Genomic DNA, 23,122 nt, shown 5'->3' on the forward strand with positions numbered 1-23,122 from the left:
AAATACTAAAACCACTAGCCAAAATTTTCACTAATTCTAGTAGAAGTCAAAGGTTTTTATACTTTAAAAATTCAAAATCCCATAATCATGTCCATAATGACTCTTTTGGAATATTATTACATAAATAGACATGTCACTATTCTTAAATTTAATACCAAGTAAAAACAAAGATCAAAGATAACTTTTATTTAGAAGCTCAAGTAGGAGAACTGCGGCAGAATCTTTAGCCTTTTTAACACTCGGCATTGGCTCTCCAATACATTCATCAGTCCATCCTCTATCGCTTGTATTCACTCTTACCGCAAAAGTAAACCTCTTTGCGTGCGCTGGTCCTCCTTCTTTCAAACATCTACGAAAATTTCACCACAAACCCCAAATAAGCTCAATAAAACCTCAAACAAAATCATAGCAATTACAAAAGTTTTACTCATAATTTAAACTCTTTACCTGTAAGAAGGCATTGGCCAATTCTTCCTCAAGCAAATATCGTTCAATGTCTGTCTCGTAAACGTCTGATTCCCATTCTTCTTGTTCCCATTCTCATTCTCATCCTGATTCTCTCCTGTATTCCCGTTCACACGCTTCTCCTTTGATTCCGCTATTTCTTTCTCTTTCAAGGCAGCAAGTGCATTCCTGGCCGCTAGCTTTTGCGCCATTTTCTTCTGCGGGTTTTGTGCCACTCCGATTTGGACGCCGTCGATGAACACTTCCACAGTCGCTGTGTTACCACTTCGACTTGCTTTGTACTCTAATCCTTCTGCTTGTTGCTGGCACCGCTCTTGTAGCTCTCGAACTGGATGCATAGGAAGTGTCTCTGGTGTCACCATGGGCTGAAGCAAAGGTTGAAAAACCTGGAATAAAAGATAAAAAAGTGTTAGTAAAAGCTAGTAACTAGAATTTACTAGAGATTTTAAACCAAAATAACTAACCTTCCAAGCTGCAGTTGTATCTTTTCCACTATCAAGAAAAATAGCACCTGCAATAGATTCAACAATATCTCCAAGAACCTTTGGGGCTTTACAGTCTCCCAAACCAAAAGAGTTAAAACCCGGTTTCGATGACTCGGTTTGAACTTCCTTCACAAAATCCCGAATCTGAAATAATAAAAAAACAAACCAAACAGTCATATATTTGTAAGTGGTGTTTTGGGAACAAAATAGTTTTGGTTTTTAAGATTTGTTTACCTGTTTCTCAAGGGCGCTAGAACCGTGACGAAGGTACAAGTGGAGTTTATGTTTAACGGCAACACGGGCGAAATTTTCGTTGTTAACCGCAGCAGCACGAAGATCTGTTAACCGACCAGGAGGAAGGCTTGTGTATGTGAAAAACAGGTGTCTTGTAATAAGATGATCTAAGACAGCATCACCTACAAATTCCAATCTCTGGTAACACGAAACACCTGAAGATGGTCTTGAAGCATGTGTTATAGCTTCAACAAGAAAACCTTTCTCTTTAAACTCGAAGTTAAGAGCTCTCTCGAGGCCAACAAAGTCAATACTCTTGAGTATACTCTCTGGAACATTAGCAGGTTTAATAGTTCCTTCCACTTCTTCAGGTTCATCCTCCACATGGATCCCAATCCACTTCATCAAATGATTTGCTGCAATCTTACCCCCTTCCACGTAATAAACACCGATCAAAGCTTCAACAACATCAGCCAACGTTTTGCTAGACAAGACTCGGTACGAACTCAAGTCACCCTCTAGTTCACCATCTTCCATCTCTCCATCTTCAAACACATCGCTGTTATCCTTGGAAACAGGTTTCTGCTCTTCATCAAAAAAAGAAGATTCTTTTGTGTCCTCGTCGAAAACTGGAGGCACACCAGGAGCAGACCACCTAGACGGGGCGAAACGATCCGCCTGGATATATGACTGAAGCCCTTTAACCAGAGCAAACTGATAAAGAACCATATTACTAACCATCTGTTGTCTCATCCTTGTAAGCTGACCCTCGTGCTTTTGTGGATACTTCAGAAACAGAAAACGACTAACAACCCATTTTAGATACGCATCTCCTAAAAGCTCAGCTCTCTCGTAGCAGAACGTTTCCTGGCACGAGGCGGCAGTCAAGGCTTCCAGAATCTACACATATATATATATGTACCAAATCAGATTAGACTAGTTTCAACAAAACAGAACAAGAAAGACAAACAAAAGACTCTAACTACGCACCTTTGATGTGGGAATAGGATAGCTAATCAAATTTTTGAGTTGAACAGCGAGCAAAATGCTCTCAACTCTTCTCATTATAGAGGGCAACCTCTGAGCACCTCGGACAAGTGAACCCGAAAGTGGATGCACAACGCATATTTCAGGTGGAAGAAACACGTAATATGTTTTATCAAGGATCGTCTCTGATTCACCTTAAATTACAGAATCAAACAACACGTATTAATCTACCAGTCAATCAATAAATGTTGAAGACATAAAATTATCTTAATAATAGTACCTGACTGTTCAAACCGAGGAGAAAGGAGGTTCTTGCAATATGAAACACCCCGTCCTTTGATCAAAGGTTGTTGCTTACGGTTTAAATCAACTCCATACCTGATAAATAACATTATAGAAGAAGACTTGTATAGCCTCAGATACCTCAGGTTGTGCAAGAAGAAGAAGAAAAGCCGATCTTGTACATATATCAGTGGATATCTCTTAATACATAGACAGGCTTTGCTTCTCCTTCTTGCACAACACCTTGAGGTGAACTGAGGCCATGTAAGTCCTCGTGATCACAGAAAAGTTATTAGTATAGTGCTTACTTCTCTAATGAAACTTAGAAAAAGCATTGGAAGAATAAAAAATTCATACTTTTGCTTGTAATAGTCAGCATATGTGTTGTACTCTAGGGGACCAAGATATCCCTCCTTCCTTGGGAATGATGTTTCTGCACTCATGTCATAACAAATTGAATCAACGTAAAACCGCTTCCCGGAATGTGCGGCTGTAACTATTTTCCCAACAAGATCTTCTGCAACCATGCACCCATCAGCCATCATCAGTTTCCCTTTTGATAGATCATCTTCTACTTCCTTCTCAAAAGTATCTCTTACAGGTAACAATCCAGAAGCTCTCACAACATCGAAGGATGCTACAGCTCCTCTAATACCATAAGTTGGGTGAGATTTTTGCCCAAAGGCAATGTTGTTACGAAGTTTACCAAACCCGTATTCCCTTCTGTCACCACCAAGAGTTCTTTCATTAGTCCCGAGATATACATCCGGACGAGCTCTCTGTAGTGGGTTGTCCCACACAGTGGTTTTGGTAATCTTTTCAACCAATTCCCAGTTGATCCCTTTTATGGGTTCCATACACGTATTCTCAGAAACAGGGACAAACAAGTAGGCCTTTGCAGGATCCCATGGTGTCGTTGAGGGTTCAACATCAACGTCCAACACGATACTCATTAATCTCACATGAAACTTTTTTAAAGATGATAGCTGCCCAAGATATGCCACCAATATAAGATCAAAAAGAAAATCTCAAGCAAACATATATGTGAGGGGAAATATAAGTTGGTTGTTTGTTCAGTCTAACCTGGTTTTCTGTAATATCAAGCGATCCCTTGAAAGCAAGAGATGCTTTAGTGATCATGGCCCGAGCAACATAAAGATCCATAGACATCGATAATACCTGACACAACAAAAAAATCTTTAGATAAGGGGCAAGGGAAACTATTGTAACATCTCCGAATTCTAAAGCTCAAATCCATGGAGAAGAGTAACAAGAACCTCTGCATCCAGCTCATTGCCAAAAAGAATCGCGAACTCTGAAACTTCGGTTAGGAATGAATCTTTTGAAGAGCCAAGATCTACACATGTCACATTGTACATGTATAAATGGAATAGCTTTGAGCTCTCACAAGTTTCCTTTCCCGATAAAATCCATTCACCCTGTACACATGGTAGAGGAACAGTCAAGTTTTGAAACCAAATTTTCACTAACAGCACATTTAGTCATTTTTCATAGGTTAGTGCTAATTTTACCTTAAGTACATCCGCAACACCTTCAGGATAGAACTCTCTATGTCTAGCAGTCCCAGGAACAGGCTCACCTTCATCATCTTGGTCAGCCTTCTCAGCGTCGTGGCCACTTCCCTTGTCCGGCAATAGCATATCGGTAAATGCACCCATCTCATGCAGTTTCTTGCATGCAGCTAGACATACAGCCTACATATCAAACACACAAACATTCAAGACATGGGAACACAACACATGGTAATAAACGAAGAAGATAAATGAACAGTAAATAAGAAGTCCACCTGTTGAGCAAGACGCATTGAACTGCAAACAGGACCCTCGAGTATTTCAAATGGTGCATTGCAAGGAAGCTGAAGCCTACATGAATACTCTGTGTGGCCTCCAGGCTTTTCATGTTTCTCCATGCTAAACTCAGGACGAAGAATCGCATACCTGAGACACAAAGAGAGAAGCAACCCATCGTTTCATACAGGAAGAAAAAAAAGAACCTTAAAACGATAAAAGGTATCAGTAAACTTACCTGTCTCCAGGAAGCTGAGAGCAGTAGAAATGTACAAGACCAACAGCAGAATTCAAGCTAACCATGGCACCAGTTGTCTCCACCTTATAAACTGTACCTGGCACAGCATCAATGGAGATTAACCTTGATGTATCTTTGAGATGACTGAGATCAGTTCTTTCTATAGCTTCTTTTCGCAGTGTCTCCTCACTGTTCCTAGCATTCCTTAAGAATGCTGCGTGAGATACATTTCCCCTGCAAGTAACACAAGTTGACATATATATAAGAGATTGATTTATTGATCAGATGTTAAGAAAACAAATGTAATTCCTAAAGCTTTTTATGTACCTCTCAACCATGAGTATGTAGTCTGATCCAGGCTTTCTTGCCCGACCACGAGACTGAATGTATGCCAGCACTGTCTTTGCAAGGTCGAAACGCATAACAACGTTACATTGCCTAATATCGAGCCCTTCCTCCGCAACGCTTGTGGCGACTAATAGTGTCACCTATCACAACAGAAAGAGACATATGTAAAAAGACTAAAGGCTTAAATACAAAACCAAATTACCCAAAAGACAAATCTTTCATACATGGCCATCTCGGAATTTGGAAATTGTATCCTGCATCTGGGATGATTTCATTTCCTGGCTGTTATTATGTCCAATCATGCTGGCACACCGTATAAAACCAAGTGAAGGCAGCTCAGCAAAAACCTGAAAATTTCCAAGATCAGAGATAGAGACAGGACATGTGTACTTAAAGATCAAACTGTTACTTTCACTTTAATCCTAACCTTTGGAAGAACCAACGCAGCAACCACCCTCTCAACAAACACAATAGCACGAAAATCAGCTGTGTGCTGATACTTAAGGAGTAGTTTGATCAATGATTGAACTTTTGGAGTAACTTTCCCATCAGCCACTGCGGCACCTATTACTTTATCAACGTGTTCCCCTCCCGAGACCACTAAAACCATAGAGCATTGTTAATATACGGTTTCTCAGAACGGTAAATAGTAAATATATATGTACAAATAATGTGGTTGAGACTTACCATGATCAGCAGGGAGCTCCCCTTCCTCCATCTCGTCATGTGCATTACCATTTTCTGGTTTGCTAACTTCAGCTGCGACCTTTTCAGCAGCAGCGCCTTCAAGAAGCTCACATTGTAACAGTGACACCACCTCGTTGAGGTATGATTCTTGAAACTTGACGTCCACTTGGAAATTCACCCTCTCGTCACTTTGCAGAGCAGTCAAGAATGATTGTGCCACCTTGAAAGAAAAAACAAAAAGTTAATATCATATGAACATAAACAAAACCAGTTCAAATCATCTAAACATATGTTATCCATTTTTTTACCTTGTAAGCACACCATTGACCCAATTCAGCAAGCGTATAATTTATAGCTCTAAGTTTATGAATCAAATTGGCAGCTCCATCGCTCTCCGTTCTTTCAGACACGCCATAAACTTGTCTCAATTCATCCTTTGCTCCAGCATCCCTAGCCCCCATAAACTGCCACTTGCTTTTCCTTGAACTTGCTTGTGCTGCTTCTTCCACGGCTGCAATCATTTGCTTTATTGTCTCGTGAAGAGACCACATAGTCGCAGCTTTGTCATACTCAACAACAATCTCTGAAGGCATAGGCACATGCTTCTCTAACTCTTTCCGGTCTTTTATTGTACAAACCGTAGAATCCAACTTGGTCTCGAGGTTGCGTATTTTTATCGCACAATCTACTTGGCTTGAAACACCTACGTAAACAAATAAAAAAGAAGTCAGTTTCAAGAACATTAGCAAGCAAGATACGCTTAGAACAAGAAACAATAAGTACCCTTTAGATTAACGGGCGAAGCAGTCATTCCAAAGATGGCAGGTCTTTTGTCCTTAGGGGTTGTGTGGTAAAACTCTGACATCACTAATGAGTATGGATGTTTCTTGACAGCATGGTGACACTCGTCGAGGATAAGAAGATCAATTGTCTCCATTCTAATGATGCTATGCCTCAGTATATTCAATAGAATTTGTGCTGTCATTACTAGAACCTGCATAGAAGAAGAAAAAAAACTGTAAACTTCGAGAACAGATAAATAAAATGATCCAAACCCGTGAGGAAAACGAAGCATCAAAAGCAACCTGCTTAGACTCGAACTCTCGCTGCCACCTTCGAGCATCCCAGAAATCTTGTCCCATCTCACCACAATAATGTCCAACTTGAAAACTAGTTTGATTACGGATCACTTCTGCTTGCTGAAAACATAAGATAAATCAACAAACTAAACCCCAAAGGTGAGCAAGAAAACTACGAACATGAAAGTTATATAGTTACCTGATAGACCAAAGGCACTTTAGGAACCAAGAAGACCGAGAGCATTTTTCTATTCCGGCTCATTAAATCTTTATGAACACTCTTGATAAGAAGAATTGCGATAAGTGTCTTTCCAGCACCGGTCTCAAGGAAAGCAATTGTGTTTTTCGCTTTCGCTTGTTCAAGCACATCCAACTGATATCTCCTTGCTTGCTCTTCCACAACCTTCTCTTTACGTTCTTCAGGCTTACTCTTATTCTCCTCTGCCTTGTCATTGCACTCTCGGGTTCCACCACTCCCTTTCTTAACATCTCTTTCGTGATCAGCTTCCCAAGTCCCTGACCGATAAACCAACTCATTGGAACCAACTTTATCCCTCTCCCAATAACCTCTAACTTCTCTATCCCTACCATCTCTTCTATGACTGTAACAATCTCTTTTCTTATTGTGAACCGCCTCGTCCCAATTACGAGTACGTTTCCTATTCATAAACCTATCTTTATCCCTAGAATTAGCCTGTCCTCTACCTGAAAGGTTACTCCTTTCACTCTGGTAACTACAAACTCTAGCTCTCTTACAATCCTTCTCTCCTTCTTCCTCTTTCGACACTTCTTGGTCTCTCTTACCGCCATTCTTTTGAACCCCATTCTCCTTAACAGATAAAGTAATCTCTCCAGGAATCAACTGAGGAGTTACACTAACCTCTTTAATGGTCTCAGAAACGCCATTGTTTGGTAAGCCTCCACCGTTCTTGATACTATCTAGAATGTGATCGATTCCACCGAAAAAATCATTGATGACGCCGTTGTCATCAGTGGATTCATTGACAGCAACAGAGGAAGGATCAAAATCAGAGACAAGATCATCGATAAGATCACAAGAGATGTCTTCGCAAGCATCTAACCAGTAAGAAGGCTTTGTTATGTCTTCCCTACGCTCATCCTCCATTACCATAATTCAGGTAATAAATCAAATCAAATTAAGAACATTAAAAAACAGAAAAAGCTCACTCAAGGGACGAAACAGAACAAAAGCACGAGAATTGAAGAAACCAGAGAAGGGGGTGAGAGGATTGAAGAGTGTTTTGTGACAGATTAGGGTTAGATAGACCGTACGAAACACGCCAATTTTATAAGAATTTGTTTTGCAGGTTAAAAGGGGTCACGAAGAAGAGCAAGCAAAAACCCTAACCAAAGATTTGGTTTTCTCTGGTAAATAAATAAGAATTAGAAGAAGAAAAGAAAAAAAAACCCCTTTTTCAAGCTTTTGCAAAGTGTTATGTGACTCGAAGATTCCACGGTCTATCGATCCCTACTCTGTTCTGTTTCTCTCTTCGTTTTCCTCTCTCTCTCTCTCTTTCTGGTCACTTGCTCTCTTCTCTGTTAAATATTTCTTTCCTCTTTTTGCAATATTAAAGAAAAAGGAAACTTGCTATAATTTTCCTGAATTTGTGAAAAACACCAAATTCATTATTTAGTAGTAAGTATTTATTACTTTTATTTACTCCAAACCAACCAACCAGTGAATTCCACAGGGTCATTATGATGATTTTTTAAAAACGTAATTCAAAATTAAGAATTCCAACATATTCACACATATTAAGAAAGTCATTGAAATTTTTATTTTACTCCTTACAGATAGGCTAAATATTTTTCTTTTTCTTATTGAGAAATTTAATTAATAGAGATTAAAAGATAATTTTTGTAAAAAACAAAATTTATCTTAAATTAATAGTTTTGTAAAACGGGAAAAATATCAGTCAATATAAACAGTAAAGATAAACTGAAAACATAAATAACATTAAACTAAAATTAAAATGATATTTGATGTTTTCATATGGAAACACGTACATAACATAGGTTTGACTAAATTAACTAGCGGTTTCGCCGACCGTAGTTACACTAGTTAGATAGATTCGTACGGGACGGTCAGGATCATTCCAAGCTTTTTACTGTTTTCAGAAAAGTGCAATGTTCGATGCACCAATGAGATACAGACAAGTGGAAAGGTCTTAGTGATTGGTCGGTTCTTTCTCATGCTTTTGTTCTGTCATTCTGTGGACCGACTCGTGCAACTTCTTCTCAATTTTATAAAACTGTAAACAACAAGCATCACAAAACACAATTATTCTTTTTCTACAACTTTTATAAATAAATAATTAAAAGAAATTATTGATTTTATGATACGAATTGCTCGTTGAAAAAAACAAATTAGTGTTTTTATGATACGAATTACTCGTCGAAAATAAGGGATATGAGCGGTCAATAGAAGTATAAATGTTCGTAACGCTACTTTAAAAATTAGCATTGACTGTTGGTTTGTTGCTCTAAACTTTTTCTAAAAAAATCTTCAAGAGATACTGTCCATTGGGAGTTAAAGTCAATTTTAAGACATAACGCCCACGAAATCTATTAATGTATGAATGGTACAATATATAGGACGTAATAAAGTAGAACTATTAACGCCTCCTCCACCATTTAAAAGTTTAGGCATTTTTACCTTTTATAGTAATGTGTTAGCAGATTGATGACGACGGCCAAATAAATACGTATCCGACTCTTTTAGAAGTAGTGATGCGTTTTTATTTTTAATCATTTGTATATTTAGATAGACCGTTTGCACTCCGATAAATATTAATAAAACAATCTAGACCTTTTTAGCAAATAGTTACCATCTATATGTATTTGGATTCGTTGTAAGCATCCGATCGAGTATCCGACACTCCAAAGTCCAAAGTCCAAACATTTCCCCAAATAGTTTAAAAATAATCAGTACATCACTTTAATTTTGTCTAAGGATTACTTTCATCTTCTTCTACTAAATATTTTTTAACACGTTATATAATTACTGTTAATTACTATATGTTAGTTTTGTAAAGTAGACCAATACTAGAAAGAGAGAAAAGTAGAATTATTCTACAATATTTTGAATCGGAACGGAATTCGATCTTGGTTCTGTTTCTCGTTTAGTTTATAGCTGACCAAATAACCAAAGAATTCAAATAGAAACGCGAAACATTGAGCATATGCGAAAAAGATAGAAAGTCAGGCCGAAGAATCTAAGATATTATTTTGTTCTTCTTCCAGATAATTGCAAAAATCTGCATGGAAAGTGAGATCTTAAGTCGATCGAATAATATTATGATCATATTATAAATTTAAGACAAATGCATCTTCACACACTGACTAGCTTACGATTCACGTTTACTACTTTCATTGATAGTATTTGATTTTCTTATTGGGGACATGTACCTATAATACATACTGATCTATGATTGAATCTTAAGATTCTCAAAGGTGCATTTTGGAAAGAAAAAAATAACAATTATTCGACCTTTTTTGTCCATAATTGAAGGACCAATTCGTTATTTCCTGTCATTTTTTTTTGTTTCTTTTCATCTCATCCTCCTTTATTGATTTTTTTTATTCTCCACGCACATATCTCTTTATATATACAACACAATAGAATAAAATATAAAATGATGCCATGTCAAATACATAGTGTTTAAAATATTCATTTATGTGTATTTAACCTTATTATATAAACAAACTAATTATATATATATATATATATTTATTTATTTAATCCAACAAACGGTCTGTTCTAGCAAGGCAATCCAAGTGACTTTAGTTTTTGAACCCCGTGTGACAAACGAGATAGAAAATGATACACAATGCTCAATAAAACGTGTAAAAATGTCAAACAGTTGGCCAATCTATATATGGCGATCTAGCATCTGGAAAATGTTCCAAAGACTTGCGTCGTCACCTGACGCAAGGAGAAACATCTGTGCATTACACATTGAAGTGATTCGAGCTCAGCGTGAAGGGGAAAACGCCGGCGTAGTTTATCACGTTACTGATATGAGTGAGGCAAGCATGCGATATTGAGTAAGTGTTAATTTAGTGTCGAATAAGCTAAATGGGGTACGGCCAATATAAATCCGAAGCAAAGCCCAATATTACTGCACCAGCAAGCGGTACATTAGTGAGCAAGCAAAATTGAGAATGGGCCTGACGCTTATAAAATAAGAAGACCCAAATACCAAAATTTTCTACCTTTATATACTTTAATATGCTCTATATTACGATATTATATAATGACTTTTATAATAATACAGATCGATTCTGTCCAGTACTGTTAAGTATTCTTTTTGTCAACATACGCAGGCGATTGTATATCCAACACACATGAGTAGGTAAGGTATATTACGGAAGATTTGAACCACATCCATACCAATCAAAGGAAAAAATCTGCAATAAATTTTACAAGTATATATTTTTAAAAATTTTGAATTACAAACCTTATGGTATATAATAAAGTCTTTTTTTTTTTTTTTTGGTAAATTAAATAGCGCCGTATTTCTTTGTGAGCTAGTAAGATACGTGAACCCACAAAATTGACCTTTTTTGGACGGTTCCGAGAGAGAGAGAGAGAGATCCAACGAAGCCAGACTCTGTTGAAGTTATGTGTGTGTTGGTAATAAGATTAAGAGGCATCACAGGGTTCACGTTTTCCACCAGTGACCGACTTAAGTGACCCGCGACGTCACTTTAGCAGAGAGAGCCCCACCCGATTATTAACTGAAAATCCAAATCCAAAAAGATCCGATTTATTAGATTTTGCAGTATCCATCCATCCAGAACCAGAATCCATCATACCAGAATACGAAGAAGTAAGCCAGGTGGTCGGTTCGGCCGCCGCCCATCCTAAACCGGGCCCGGTCTAGTTAACATCAATACTACCAATCCTTTTCCCGGTAAGAAACTACGGCGCGTGTATGTCAAGCACCTTTCACTCTTTTTTTCATTAAATGCCAAATTCCAATTTAATGACGACATCCCCACGCATATACACAATTTTTTCGCTCTTCTCTTGTTTCTTTATACTACTCTCACACAATTTCATCATCCTCATGCAATAAAGAAAATTTAAAAATTACGATAGATATTGAGTATTTTTTTTTATGTATCAGTTAATGAATTTTTAGAATTACGCAAGTTTGGTTTTGTAGCTGCTAAATTATTTAACAACATATGCATGATTTAGTTAAAGAATTAAGATTGATGAACATAACAAACAAAAGGAGAAGAGAGAGAGAAGAGACAAGGACAGAACAAAAGCCTGCGAAGCCTCCAACGGTATTCATTGTGGACCAACCTTAAGTGTGGGACGACTCTATCCATCTACATTCATTTTTTCTTTTTAATATATATTGTATGATTTTGTCCATTGCTCTATTTACCACGTCATATTTCTATTTCTATTACATTTTAAAAAAAATATATGTATATATGTTTTTTTTTCGTTTGAAAAAATTTGTTCGATATCACGAAAAATAAATTCTCGAGTTCGTACGGTTTATTACCTTAAGAATGATATGTTTGAAATAGTCATCGACTCATCGGGGAAAGGAGAGCTTCGTAATTAGGGTTTATGTGAACATACCCTACCAACACTTGTCTCGTTTCGTTTATTCCTCTTTGAAGCGTGCTTTGATCATTCGTATCCATGGACCGTATCGGTCATTTCATTCTTGATTTTTAGTGCATACGACTTCTTTTAAATATATCGAATGGAACTAACACAAACTATATATTGACTCAACTATTTTAATCATTAATTGACCAAAAACTGAAATGATATTAAATTTATCATGGAAATTAAAAAGAAGAAACCCCCCCCCCCCCCCCCCCCCAACGACTTTGACTGGAGCTGTTTTCCTTTTTCTCTGACCACTACAAATCTCTTGAGTTCGTTATACGTACTACGTAGCTATAATGATAGAAAAATGTAAGCTGGAATCGTGTGTAAACAAGTTTTGCTATAACGATCATCAAAACCAGTGCTGATCTTTCTATATAACTCCTAGCTACATGCATCTTTACATATGTATACGTACGCGGTACAATCGCCTGTAATTATTTATTAATACATATGTGTGTGTGTGTACTATAGAGGCTATATATATATATAAACACGATCATTTATATAAGGTATATACAAACCGTAATTCCAAAGAGTAATACATACATAAATAATCTTACGTTCTGAAATAGATATTTAATTATAAATTTTGAATAGAAAGTTAATTATAAAATTTGGACTTCCCTTAATATCTTTCCGATTTCCTTAAACATAAACTTCTGACCTTTTTCAGTTTAGCTAAATAACGTCAGTGTTATATTCAGTCTTCTCTATATATATAGTTTTACTTTTTTTTGGGGTTTGATGAAAATAACTTTAAAGAAGTCTGAACAAATTATTTTAGGCTTGATAACAAGACTTTTTGTAACCTAGCTATTAGATAATTTCTAATTATACTCATACACTATATTATGTGTATATATACTATATGATGTATATGCACTTTCTAGTTTTTGCCCATATTATATTTGGACCTACTTCTTTCAATCTGTGTATTCGTTTGAGGTGATTAGAATTATGCATATAATGTAAACTAATTAAGACTCCTAAACTTTGGGGCACACATGACAGTTGTTACCATCATCAACATCACATAAACCTGCTCCATGCAAATGGACTCTATTTTGCACCTACTGATAACGACCTTCTCTCTATACACACATAACATATTAATACACTATATATGAAAAAAATACACTACATATGCCAATCCACACGCACACATTTCTATATTAAATGTTACTATACTTACATTATTTGATCATTATGCATATCTTTAGTATGATCTAATGTCAAGTTTATTGAGGATTTTCCCAAATTTTGTGTTTCCTTCATTCTGAACTTTTAAGAACCCTTGTTAAACATACAATTTAGGAAATTTGGATTGAGGATAATTTTGGAAACCAAAACATAGAATATGGCACTTTTGAGACATTGTACGTGATGAATCTCGGTTGAGTACTTGTGACAATAAAGCACAAAACTACATAATATATTCACATATACCTTAATTTTTTCTATAGATCAGCTTTAAAAGACGACCAAATTCTTAGCATATCTCTATGGCTATATATAGGAAGTACATTGTGTGGAAAAGTTTAAATTGAAAAAAATAATCCCAAGGGGCCGAGCTCCTCCAAGTTGATAAAGAAAAATACACACACACATAACAATATATATAAAAAATATTAATAATCAATAAAGAAAATAGGTGTGAAAGAGATCGAGAAGTGTGGGGATGCAAAAAATGTGAGGCTGTTTTGGACAAACTCTAGAGAGAGAGAGTAGTGAGAAGTGGTCCTTACTCCTTACTCGCTTCCAAGTTTACTGTTGTTGTAAAATTGTAACACTTCACCTTCTCACTTACCTTCTCATTTATGTTTGCTTCCCTTTAAATCCAACCCCTACTTTAACCATTTTATTCAAATCTTACATATATACACCATATGCACCTCATATTTATACCATATGGTCCATATTTGAGATACTTACAATCAGTTAATGGTTTTAAAGCGCTAGGTATTATAAATTGACATTGTATATGAGAAATGCATGCATGGTTCTCCGATAGAATTTGGGATGCAACATGATAAACTCTGAAGAACTGGAATATCTAGGGTTTTTGGGTTAATAAGGGATCTGGGTATGTAAGTATCTATATTTAGATATGAATACATATTTTAAAGAAAATCTGGATATCCAATATTTCTATGATCAAAAAACAAAAACAGAAGCTAGAGATATATAGAGTCGGGCAATTAGATTAGAATGGGAAATATTCCTTAAGCATAAACTATAAGGGGATTTTGTTTTTCAATAAAATAGATGAGGCCAATGAGATATTATAGGTAGAGAGGTCCCCTTTGTATTTAAGCTGGTGCAGCTCGGTAAATAGTAAACTTATATTATACTTATTTGATTTGAGCTTTGCCTTTATTAAATTAAAGAGCGAGGGATGCAGGCCAACTTTTTTCGAGCCATACTTTATAATAATTGATAATTGTGTATACATTTTACAGACCCTAATTAATCTCTCGGTAACAGAAAAATAAATCTGGTTAATGACTTTATCCTTTTAACTGAAAAAAACTTGAATCAGTAGCCGGATTGAACACATATACAGTTCAACTGTTATAGACGTACGTGATTAGTTTTACTTGAAATGTTGCTAATTTGTTATAATAATTGACGATTCGTCAAATACAAGATCCAGGTCGAGTTTTTTTTTTTTGTTCAACTGATCGGTCGAGTTTCGAAACGAATTTAAAGTATCACCTACTTATTACATATTCGTCTGCACGTGCTTATCAATTGAGTCATAGCTTTAATTTGACTTATGTACTGATGACATGTATAATACTAGTATTATACTTCTAGTATAAATAAATGATTAAACTGTTTAATCACTGGGAAATATTTGACCAGGTGTGGCAGATTTAGACATTTTCTTGTTGTCTCAAAACATCAAACGCTCTTGTTACGGATGTTGATGATTATGACACATGTGAATAAAATAATATTTTGGTCATTATAATGACTTTTGCTATACAATTTGATTTAAATTTTTATATATATTTCTGAGAAAAATTATATTTATAACTTAGATATTTTTCTCTTTTGGGGAATGATGATGAGCCTAAAACAAACATCGTGATCTGAATATATTTTACATAGATGTGTATTAAACATACACACATATACATGAATGAACATATACTTGTATAGATATAAAAAACAAAAAAAAAATTATACACTTGCATTTGCTGATTTTCGTTTTGTTTTGTTGTGATTGATGTATATGTAGATAATTTTGGACCACAAAAAACATGGACACATCATAACCAAACCTACTTCCCCAAGTGATCTGTAAATAACTACATTTTTTAACTGTACACAACAAAAAATTGAGGTAATTATGCGCAATTAATGTGTTTTTTCTTACATCGAGATTATCAAATCTTCATTGTTTAATCGTTCTTATAACAGTACTAGTATACTGTTAACCCATGTGACTCGATCTGATAAACCAATTAATGTGAAAACAGATAAACGCAGTTAGGAACAACCCAAAATATAAATCATGATTAGTCATATACTAATGTTTAAATCAGCGTTAGTATAAGTGAAATTTTTTTTATAAATAAAAAAAAAAATTAAAAAATTAGCTTCTCATATATATCACATAAATGATTTCTCGTCGTATTTTCAGAAACTTGTTTCCACTTTGTTTAGTAAAAAATTGAGTTCCAATAACGTTCTAATTATTATAAAAATAACATAAACACTATTTTTGTAGTACGTATCAATAGCTAATTTTCTTCAAATTCTCGGAATAACGAATCGACTCGACGAGGATAAGATCCACAAACTTAGAAATGAGTCGAAGGATATAATAAGGCTTTATTATAGCCATGAGACGGTCCATAATGTTACATCATATGTGTGTACACATTTTTGAGTAATCATGGCATGCCAACAACTGGAATAGTACTTTTTCAAAAATAAAAAAAATTAAAAACTTGAATAGTAGCAGTAGGTAAGGATTATATTTAATTTAATGTGATAAATTGCGTGCATGCATATATTTTATATTGTTGTTGTAACAGATAATATTCTATATATGGAAAATGTGCATTTCTTTTCTGATAAATACTGTACGTAAATATATATATTACCTGAGTCACGTACTAACTAACAAAAACTGTATACGATATAAATTCAAATTGTTATAATAATTAGTGCTGCTAACCAACAATAATTGGTAAGAAAAACAAAATTAGATAAATACAAAAATAACATTGCTTTAGTTAACAAAAAGGAAATAGACACGTATACTTTCATTCTAATACCAAAAAAAAAGGGATCAACGGAATCTCAAACACCGTGGACAACTACATACACATGTATACAAAGATTTGAAATTTCAATACAAAGAGCTAATTCGAAGCCTAATGAAAAGGACAAGAAGCTCACATGACCCGAACCATATCATTCATGGGCCCCTACGCATTACTCGGTACCAATCTCACTCTCTCTCTCTCTCTCTCTCTAAGACTTGAAACTCTATCAAGAATCTCAAGCCACCATTTTTTTTCTTCATCCTCATAAAGAGAAAGAGAAAGATCCTCTTGTTTGGCAAGAACCCAATTTTTTGAGTTCCAAGTCCTGATTTGCTTTGATCTTTCTCTTTCCTTGATTTCGTTTGTTAGTCAAACAGAAGATATACAGTTCTCTATATATATATATGCATATAGTTTGCTTTCAGATTCTAGGGTTTTCATATTTCTCCTAAATTTTCATGGTCAAAGGAGAAAATCAAAGAACCAATCGAACCAAGAAGAGAAAGAAAACTTCAATATCAAAATCTCTCTCTCTCACTCACTTATTTTATAAGGTGAGACCACATCAGAACTTTAATTTTTTTTTTCTTCCCTTCTTTTAATATATTCTTTGAATTTTTTTTTCATTAATCCATCTACCCTTTTTTATACTTGTGGCTAGATTTTCGTTTTGTTAATTTGCTCTCTTTAATATTTTATCTATCTATTGTATGTTGAAGATCTCGAGTTGAGTCATCATCGTCAATGTCTTTGAAAAGCAGCCGCAACAATTCACCGATTCAAGAACAAGAGAAAGGTTTAAATTTCATCAAGACGACTCACTAAGAGAGAGTCTAAAGTCCTATCTAAAGATTTAGTCTCATAAATCAAGATTTCTCCAAAAGAAAATCAGATAATTCGTCATGGATCTATCCCTAGCGCCGACAGCAACAACAAGTTCCGACCAAGAACAAGACAGAGAACAAGAATTAACCTCCAACATCGGAGCAAGCAGCAGCTCCGGTACTGGAAACAACCTTCCGATGATGATGCTTCCGCCGCCGGAGAAAGAACACATGTTCGACAAAGTGGTAACACCAAGCGACGTCGGAAAACTCAACAGACTCGTGATCCCTAAACAACACGCGGAGAGGTATTTCCCACTAGACTCATCAAACAACCAAAACGGCACGCTGTTGAACTTCCAAGACAGAAACGGCAAGATGTGGAGATTCCGTTACTCGTATTGGAACTCTAGCCAGAGCTACGTGATGACCAAAGGATGGAGCCGTTTCGTCAAAGAGAAAAAGCTCGACGCAGGTGACATCGTCTCTTTCCAACGAGGCATCGGTGATGAGTCCGAGAGATCGAAGCTTTACATAGATTGGAGGCACAGACCAGACATGAGCCTCGTCCAGGCACATCAGTTTGGTAATTTCGGTTTCAATTTCAATTTCCCGACCACTTCTCAATATTCCAACAGATTTCTTCCATTACCTGAGTATAACGCCGTCCCGATTCACCGGAGCTTGAACATAGGAAACCACCAACGTTCTTATTACAATAACAACAACCAGCGTCAAGAGTTTGTAGGGTATGGTACTTATGGGAATTTAGCTGGAAGGTGTTACTACACGGGATCACCGTTGGATCAGAGGAACATTGTTGGATCAGAGCCGTTGGTTATAGAGTCAGTCCCTGTGGTTCCCGGGAGATTAACGCCAGTGATGTTACCCCCGCCTCCTTCTACAGCGGGAAAGAGACTAAGGCTCTTTGGGGTGAATATGGAATGTGGTAATGACTATAGCCAACAAGAAGAGTCTTGGGTGATGCCACGTGGGGAAATTGGTGCATCTTCTTCTTCTTCTTCAGCTCTACGACTTAATTTATCTACTGACCATGATGATGATGGTGATGATGGTGATGGTGGTGATGATGATCAATTTGCTAAGAAAGGGAAGTCTTCATTTTCTCTCAATTTCAATCCATGAGAAGTTTCATCTTTTTCTTCTTTCTTAATTTCTCTTTTTTGAATCTCTCTCTTTATATTATTACATTAGTCAATCTTCTTCGTTAGATTCTAGCTAGTAAGAGGATGAAAAAACGATCTTCTTCGTTTGTTTAATTTTTTTTTGGTTATGAGTTTTGTTTTTTCGACATGTTTCTTGATGTTCATCACTAGGCTTTTGTCACCATGTTGAACTCGTCTTTGTATATAAACTTATATATGAATATGATTTACATAAAATAACATGTTCACATGTCTCAACTTTTTTTAGCTAATTTATATCCATAATATTCGTTGTAATTCATTATTTACTCATATCATATTCATAAATTCTATATTAATCTTAACACTTGCACACTAGCTAGGTGAAACTGCCTCTACCCTAGACTTCTAGCTTATATAGCCATCAATAAAACAGTGTTCATCTTGCTTTCTTTATAAATAGAATTTGAGATTTATAATTGATTGAGTGGGAAAAAGCTTATAAATTTCATGAATTGTACTCTCTGTGCCTATCTCCCTACACTGACAAAGTGTTTCATGGTACATTCTAAGCTAATGGGCAGGTCCAAAAAAAGCCTCTCTTTTTTTCTCTCTCTATGGTCCTATTTTGTTTGTTTGGTTACTCTTGTAATTTTGCTCGGTTAAAGAGAGTTTTGCAGGTTATGGGCAGAGAAAATAAAGAGAAGCTAGCTATGGAAGAAGGACTGATATCCATCCATATAGTAATTCAATTTATAATATTAAAAAGAACAAAAGGTATGATATGTTTTCACATTGTTTGACTTTTTATGATCACAGGTTCATTTAATTTCTCATTTTTACTAATTCTCTATTCTTGTTTTGTTTTTAACCTTTGGTCAATATCTTTGTTTGGTTTGGATTGTGAATTGAAGTGATTTTTACCAAATCAGGCATCTCAACAGATCTCCTCAACCCCATGAGTTCTTTTAGAATGTTAGATTCTAAATCATTTGTCAATTACTACTATATATATACGTATGCCTCTGAATCACTACATATATACCCACCCTATATATACACACATCCAGTTTAGACATGTACAGGTATAATTAAATAGATGTGTTATAATAGTTTACGTGGAACTTTGGAATGCAGTCTTAGGGAATATAATTTTCAGGTAAATAAGAAGAAAGATTCTTGAAAGAACTACTATATATTCTATAGTCCATGTATATATAGAGTATCGTGTCGAGTTATAAATTGTTGCATGCAAGATCAAAATGGAGAAAGTCATTGGCAGAATGGCAGATTTGATTTCTCTACTATTGTATAGACATACTCTACACCTTTCTATATATTATCCAAATTATTTGTGGGTTATTATTATTTTTCAGGATACACGCTATATATATACAACACACACATACTCACACATATATATAGCCTTTTTGTGCACAATATTCCATGTAACTAGCACATAAAGAGAGTCGTAATTTCACTAGATGTGTTTTTTCCTTTCTCTCTTTAGGTGCTAGTTCGATTTGACATGGCAAATTTGTATATCTTCCGGTAAGTCTGAGTGGCGCGCGATATTATTTGTGATCGATCAAATTATTCTATAATAGCTAAGGATAAATGTTTGAGCCTGCCACTATAAGTAGTACCCCATATAAATTGAAGATCATGGATAGGGTTAAGCGTGTGTATATGACTACTCTATATATGTGTGTTATGATTGGTAGGCGTATATGTGTATATAAGTACTCCATATACAACGAACATCAAAGAGTAATTAATTAGATAAGATAGACATGGAGACTAGATAATGTAAGCATACACATGTATATATGTGAATTACATATGTAGCCCACATATCTTCAATATATAGGGGATCAAAGTTACAAAGGTAATATGTTTAAACAAATTTGCAAAGGGATGATACAATTAATGGAATATATAAAGGGAATATGCACTAGATACCACAAAAATCAAAAGTAATTAACAAACTACCATAGGACCCACAATGCATTCTCTCTCCTCATATACAATTACTTTTATACCCATTATATATATTACATGTTATTTTTTAAAATATCATGTCATTTTGTTTTTTGAACGAAATTATGTATCAGTTTGGGTTTACAAATAGAATGATTAGGGTTTAAATTTTACAATTAGAACGAAATTATATGTCGGTTTGAGTTCACAAATGAGATGGTTAGGGTTTAAATTTTACCATTAGAACGAAATTATATGTCGGTTTGGGTTCACAAATAAGATGGTTAGGGTTTAGATTTTATAATTAGAACAAAATTATATGTCGGTTTGGATACACAAATAAGATGGTTAGGGTTTAGATTTTACGATTAGAACGAAACTATATGTCGGTTTGGGTTCACAAATGAGATGGTTAGGTTTAGATTTTACAATTATAACGAAATTATATGTCGGTTTGGGTTCACAAATGAGATGGTTAGGGTTTAGATTTTACAATTAAAACGAAATTAGATGGTTAGGGTTTAGATTTTACAATTAAAACGAGACTATTTGTCGGTTTGAGTTTACAACTAAACGTTATTTAGTTCAATATAACATGTAAAATATAAATATTAAATGCTATTTTTAAAAATCACACCAAATTTTTCACTATTTCTATCTAACAATAAAACAAAAAAGGGTGATTGTGTCTTTTTACTCCAAAAAAAACGTGGGTCCTATGGTATTTACCTATAAAAAAATATTGTTGTGGTATTTTCTTTATTTTTCTTTATATTTGTGCTATCTACTAATATTACTCATATATAAATACGTATTTATTCCAAATAGTCTACAAGTAGCTAATATTTATTGTGTAGATGTCTCAAAAGGCTTGTGCATAGTTGTCAAAAGAGTATAAAATGTGTTTTTATATTCAAAAGATGCATAGAAAAGAAGATATAATGAATTAAAAAGGGAAGTATTAGTGAAAACTGAAAACTGAAAAGTACGGATGTAATACAAAATTATTAAGATGACAAAAGCAGACAATATTGTAACATATCTAAATGATCAGTTTGTGTAAGAATAAAGAGAATAAATGACATGCTCCAATTATTGTTAGTTAAATAATTCATTCTCATTAGATTCCTGACCTAAAAGAGACTGCAAATATGTAGGCCGGTTAGGGTTTTTATAGGCATGATTGATGATGATAAGGAAACTTCGTATTGGGGTTAATTGGTTCTTCCCTTTCTAATACGTTTTTAATTTAAAGTAATAATTAACTATTCACTTTAACTTTTAATTGATCGTTCCATTTTTATGTCTGTTGAGTTACTTCTTATTAGGGGGAAACTATTTTTCTTAGCCTCATTTCCAAATCTTTCGCCATGTTGATTACAAAGAGCAAGAAGAGACAATTTCTTTCTTACAAAACTTATCCATCAGAAAATAGAAAGCACATGACGGTAATAAGATTAGTGAAGCACTAGAATTTTTTAGTAGGTCTGGTTAATTCTAATTAGACTTTTGAATACATTGATGATTACATAGATGAGTCTAATTCATAAGATATTTAAACTACAAAGTAAAAAGTATATCTAGCTCTTTAAAGTTGAGATTTAATGTGTTTAATTCATTTTAATATATGCGATCTACGCATTTTAAAACGCTACGTCATATGAACAAGAGTTTTATTCAAATTGAACCATCTACAAATTGTAACGTATATGCTCATTATTACGCCTCGTCCGAATACCATGTTTAAAGTAAAAGTGGGCCTGACAATTAAATTTTAAGACTACACAAATAAGGCCCGTTAGCAGGCCTACTCAGGTTTCAAGACCTAAACCCGGATCCGGACCCGAACTCCCGTTGCTCCTTATTTGTCTTCTTCTGTTTAATTGGTATATGGTTCTGGTTTACACAATACCGGTCTTAACAATTTTGAAAATTACTGAAACAACTGTATGTTTATTATCGTCAACTCTTAATATCTTTTACTTATTAATCAACGTAAGCAAATAATAATCAGATTTAAACCAACTAACATACTGTAGTACTGCATTTATCGATTATAGAAAAGGAATTAAGAATTAATTTTATATAAATAGGATTTGGATTAAGGATTGAGTCGGTTTGGATGAACCGTCGATTATATTAAACAACATCCCCTATGTATAGTAGTAATTTGCATTAGTAGTATATAAGAAGAATGAAATAAAATAAATGTTGATTATCTATGATATAATACCAAGTCTTGCATCTCAATCTCTAATTTTTGTTGGTGTTATCATTAAATTTTTATGATAGAAAATGGCTTTCATTACTTTTTAAAAGATGATATATCTAGAATCAATTTTCTAAATGATATTTATGCACCAGATTTGGTCTTTAATATTAACTAATGTGGAACGGTCTTATGGATTTATGCTGCCTTCGATGAGATTTTTGATGATTTCTTTTCCAGGCATCCCTCTCCTCCTCAACAGGTAATTTACTTGGTAGCTTGATCTTGTCTTTTTTCACTACATTTGAATTTGCTTTTCAAGCGGATTCACCCGATGTTGATTTTTTTCTTTTGTGGTAGGGAATGTTCGATGTCCAATCAGGTAATAATGGAAGGATCTATGTTG

The 23,122-nt window shown here is 34.8% G+C and overlaps 2 protein-coding genes across 2 annotated transcripts; one reads left to right on the forward strand and one right to left on the reverse strand.

Moving 5' to 3' along the window:
• Positions 1-37: 37 nt before the first annotated feature.
• Positions 38-8,253, reverse strand: LOC104754248 (endoribonuclease Dicer homolog 1). The gene is made up of 20 exons (XM_087495077.1): positions 6,813-8,253; positions 6,620-6,733; positions 6,318-6,528; positions 5,843-6,237; positions 5,535-5,754; positions 5,275-5,447; positions 5,072-5,194; positions 4,827-4,987; positions 4,500-4,733; positions 4,261-4,411; positions 3,986-4,168; positions 3,731-3,892; positions 3,537-3,632; positions 2,811-3,439; positions 2,452-2,549; positions 2,175-2,365; positions 1,185-2,084; positions 930-1,094; positions 448-851; positions 38-349 (listed from the first exon to the last, which is right to left on the reverse strand). The coding sequence occupies exons 1-20, from the start codon at positions 7,743-7,745 to the stop codon at positions 172-174; spliced, it is 5,721 nt and encodes a 1,906-aa protein (XP_087351203.1). The 5' UTR covers positions 7,746-8,253; the 3' UTR covers positions 38-171.
• Positions 8,254-16,724: 8,471 nt separating this feature from the next.
• LOC104754247 (B3 domain-containing transcription factor NGA3) lies at positions 16,725-18,785 on the forward strand. Its single transcript, XM_087495078.1, has 2 exons — positions 16,725-17,112; positions 17,278-18,785. Exon 2 carries the CDS (start codon positions 17,461-17,463, stop codon positions 18,526-18,528), a length of 1,068 nt encoding a protein of 355 aa, XP_087351204.1. The 5' UTR covers positions 16,725-17,112; positions 17,278-17,460; the 3' UTR covers positions 18,529-18,785.
• Positions 18,786-23,122: the final 4,337 nt, after the last annotated feature.

This window comes from Camelina sativa, chromosome 17 (genome assembly GCF_030686135.1).
Source record: "Camelina sativa cultivar CO46 ecotype springtype chromosome 17, ASM3068613v1".
Lineage (NCBI taxonomy): Eukaryota > Viridiplantae > Streptophyta > Magnoliopsida > Brassicales > Brassicaceae > Camelina > Camelina sativa.

Coding starts and splice junctions, on each gene's coding strand:
- LOC104754248 (XM_087495077.1), bottom strand. CDS start 7,745: ATGGTAATGGAGGATGAGCGTAGGGAAGACATAACAAAGCCTTCTTAC. Junction 5,448..5,534: donor GGAGCTCCCTGCTGATCATG/GTAAGTCTCAAC, acceptor CTATGGTTTTAG/TGGTCTCGGGAGGGGAACAC. Junction 2,085..2,174: donor ATCCTATTCCCACATCAAAG/GTGCGTAGTTAG, acceptor ATATATGTGTAG/ATTCTGGAAGCCTTGACTGC.
- LOC104754247 (XM_087495078.1), top strand. CDS start 17,461: ATGGATCTATCCCTAGCGCCGACAGCAACAACAAGTTCCGACCAAGAA.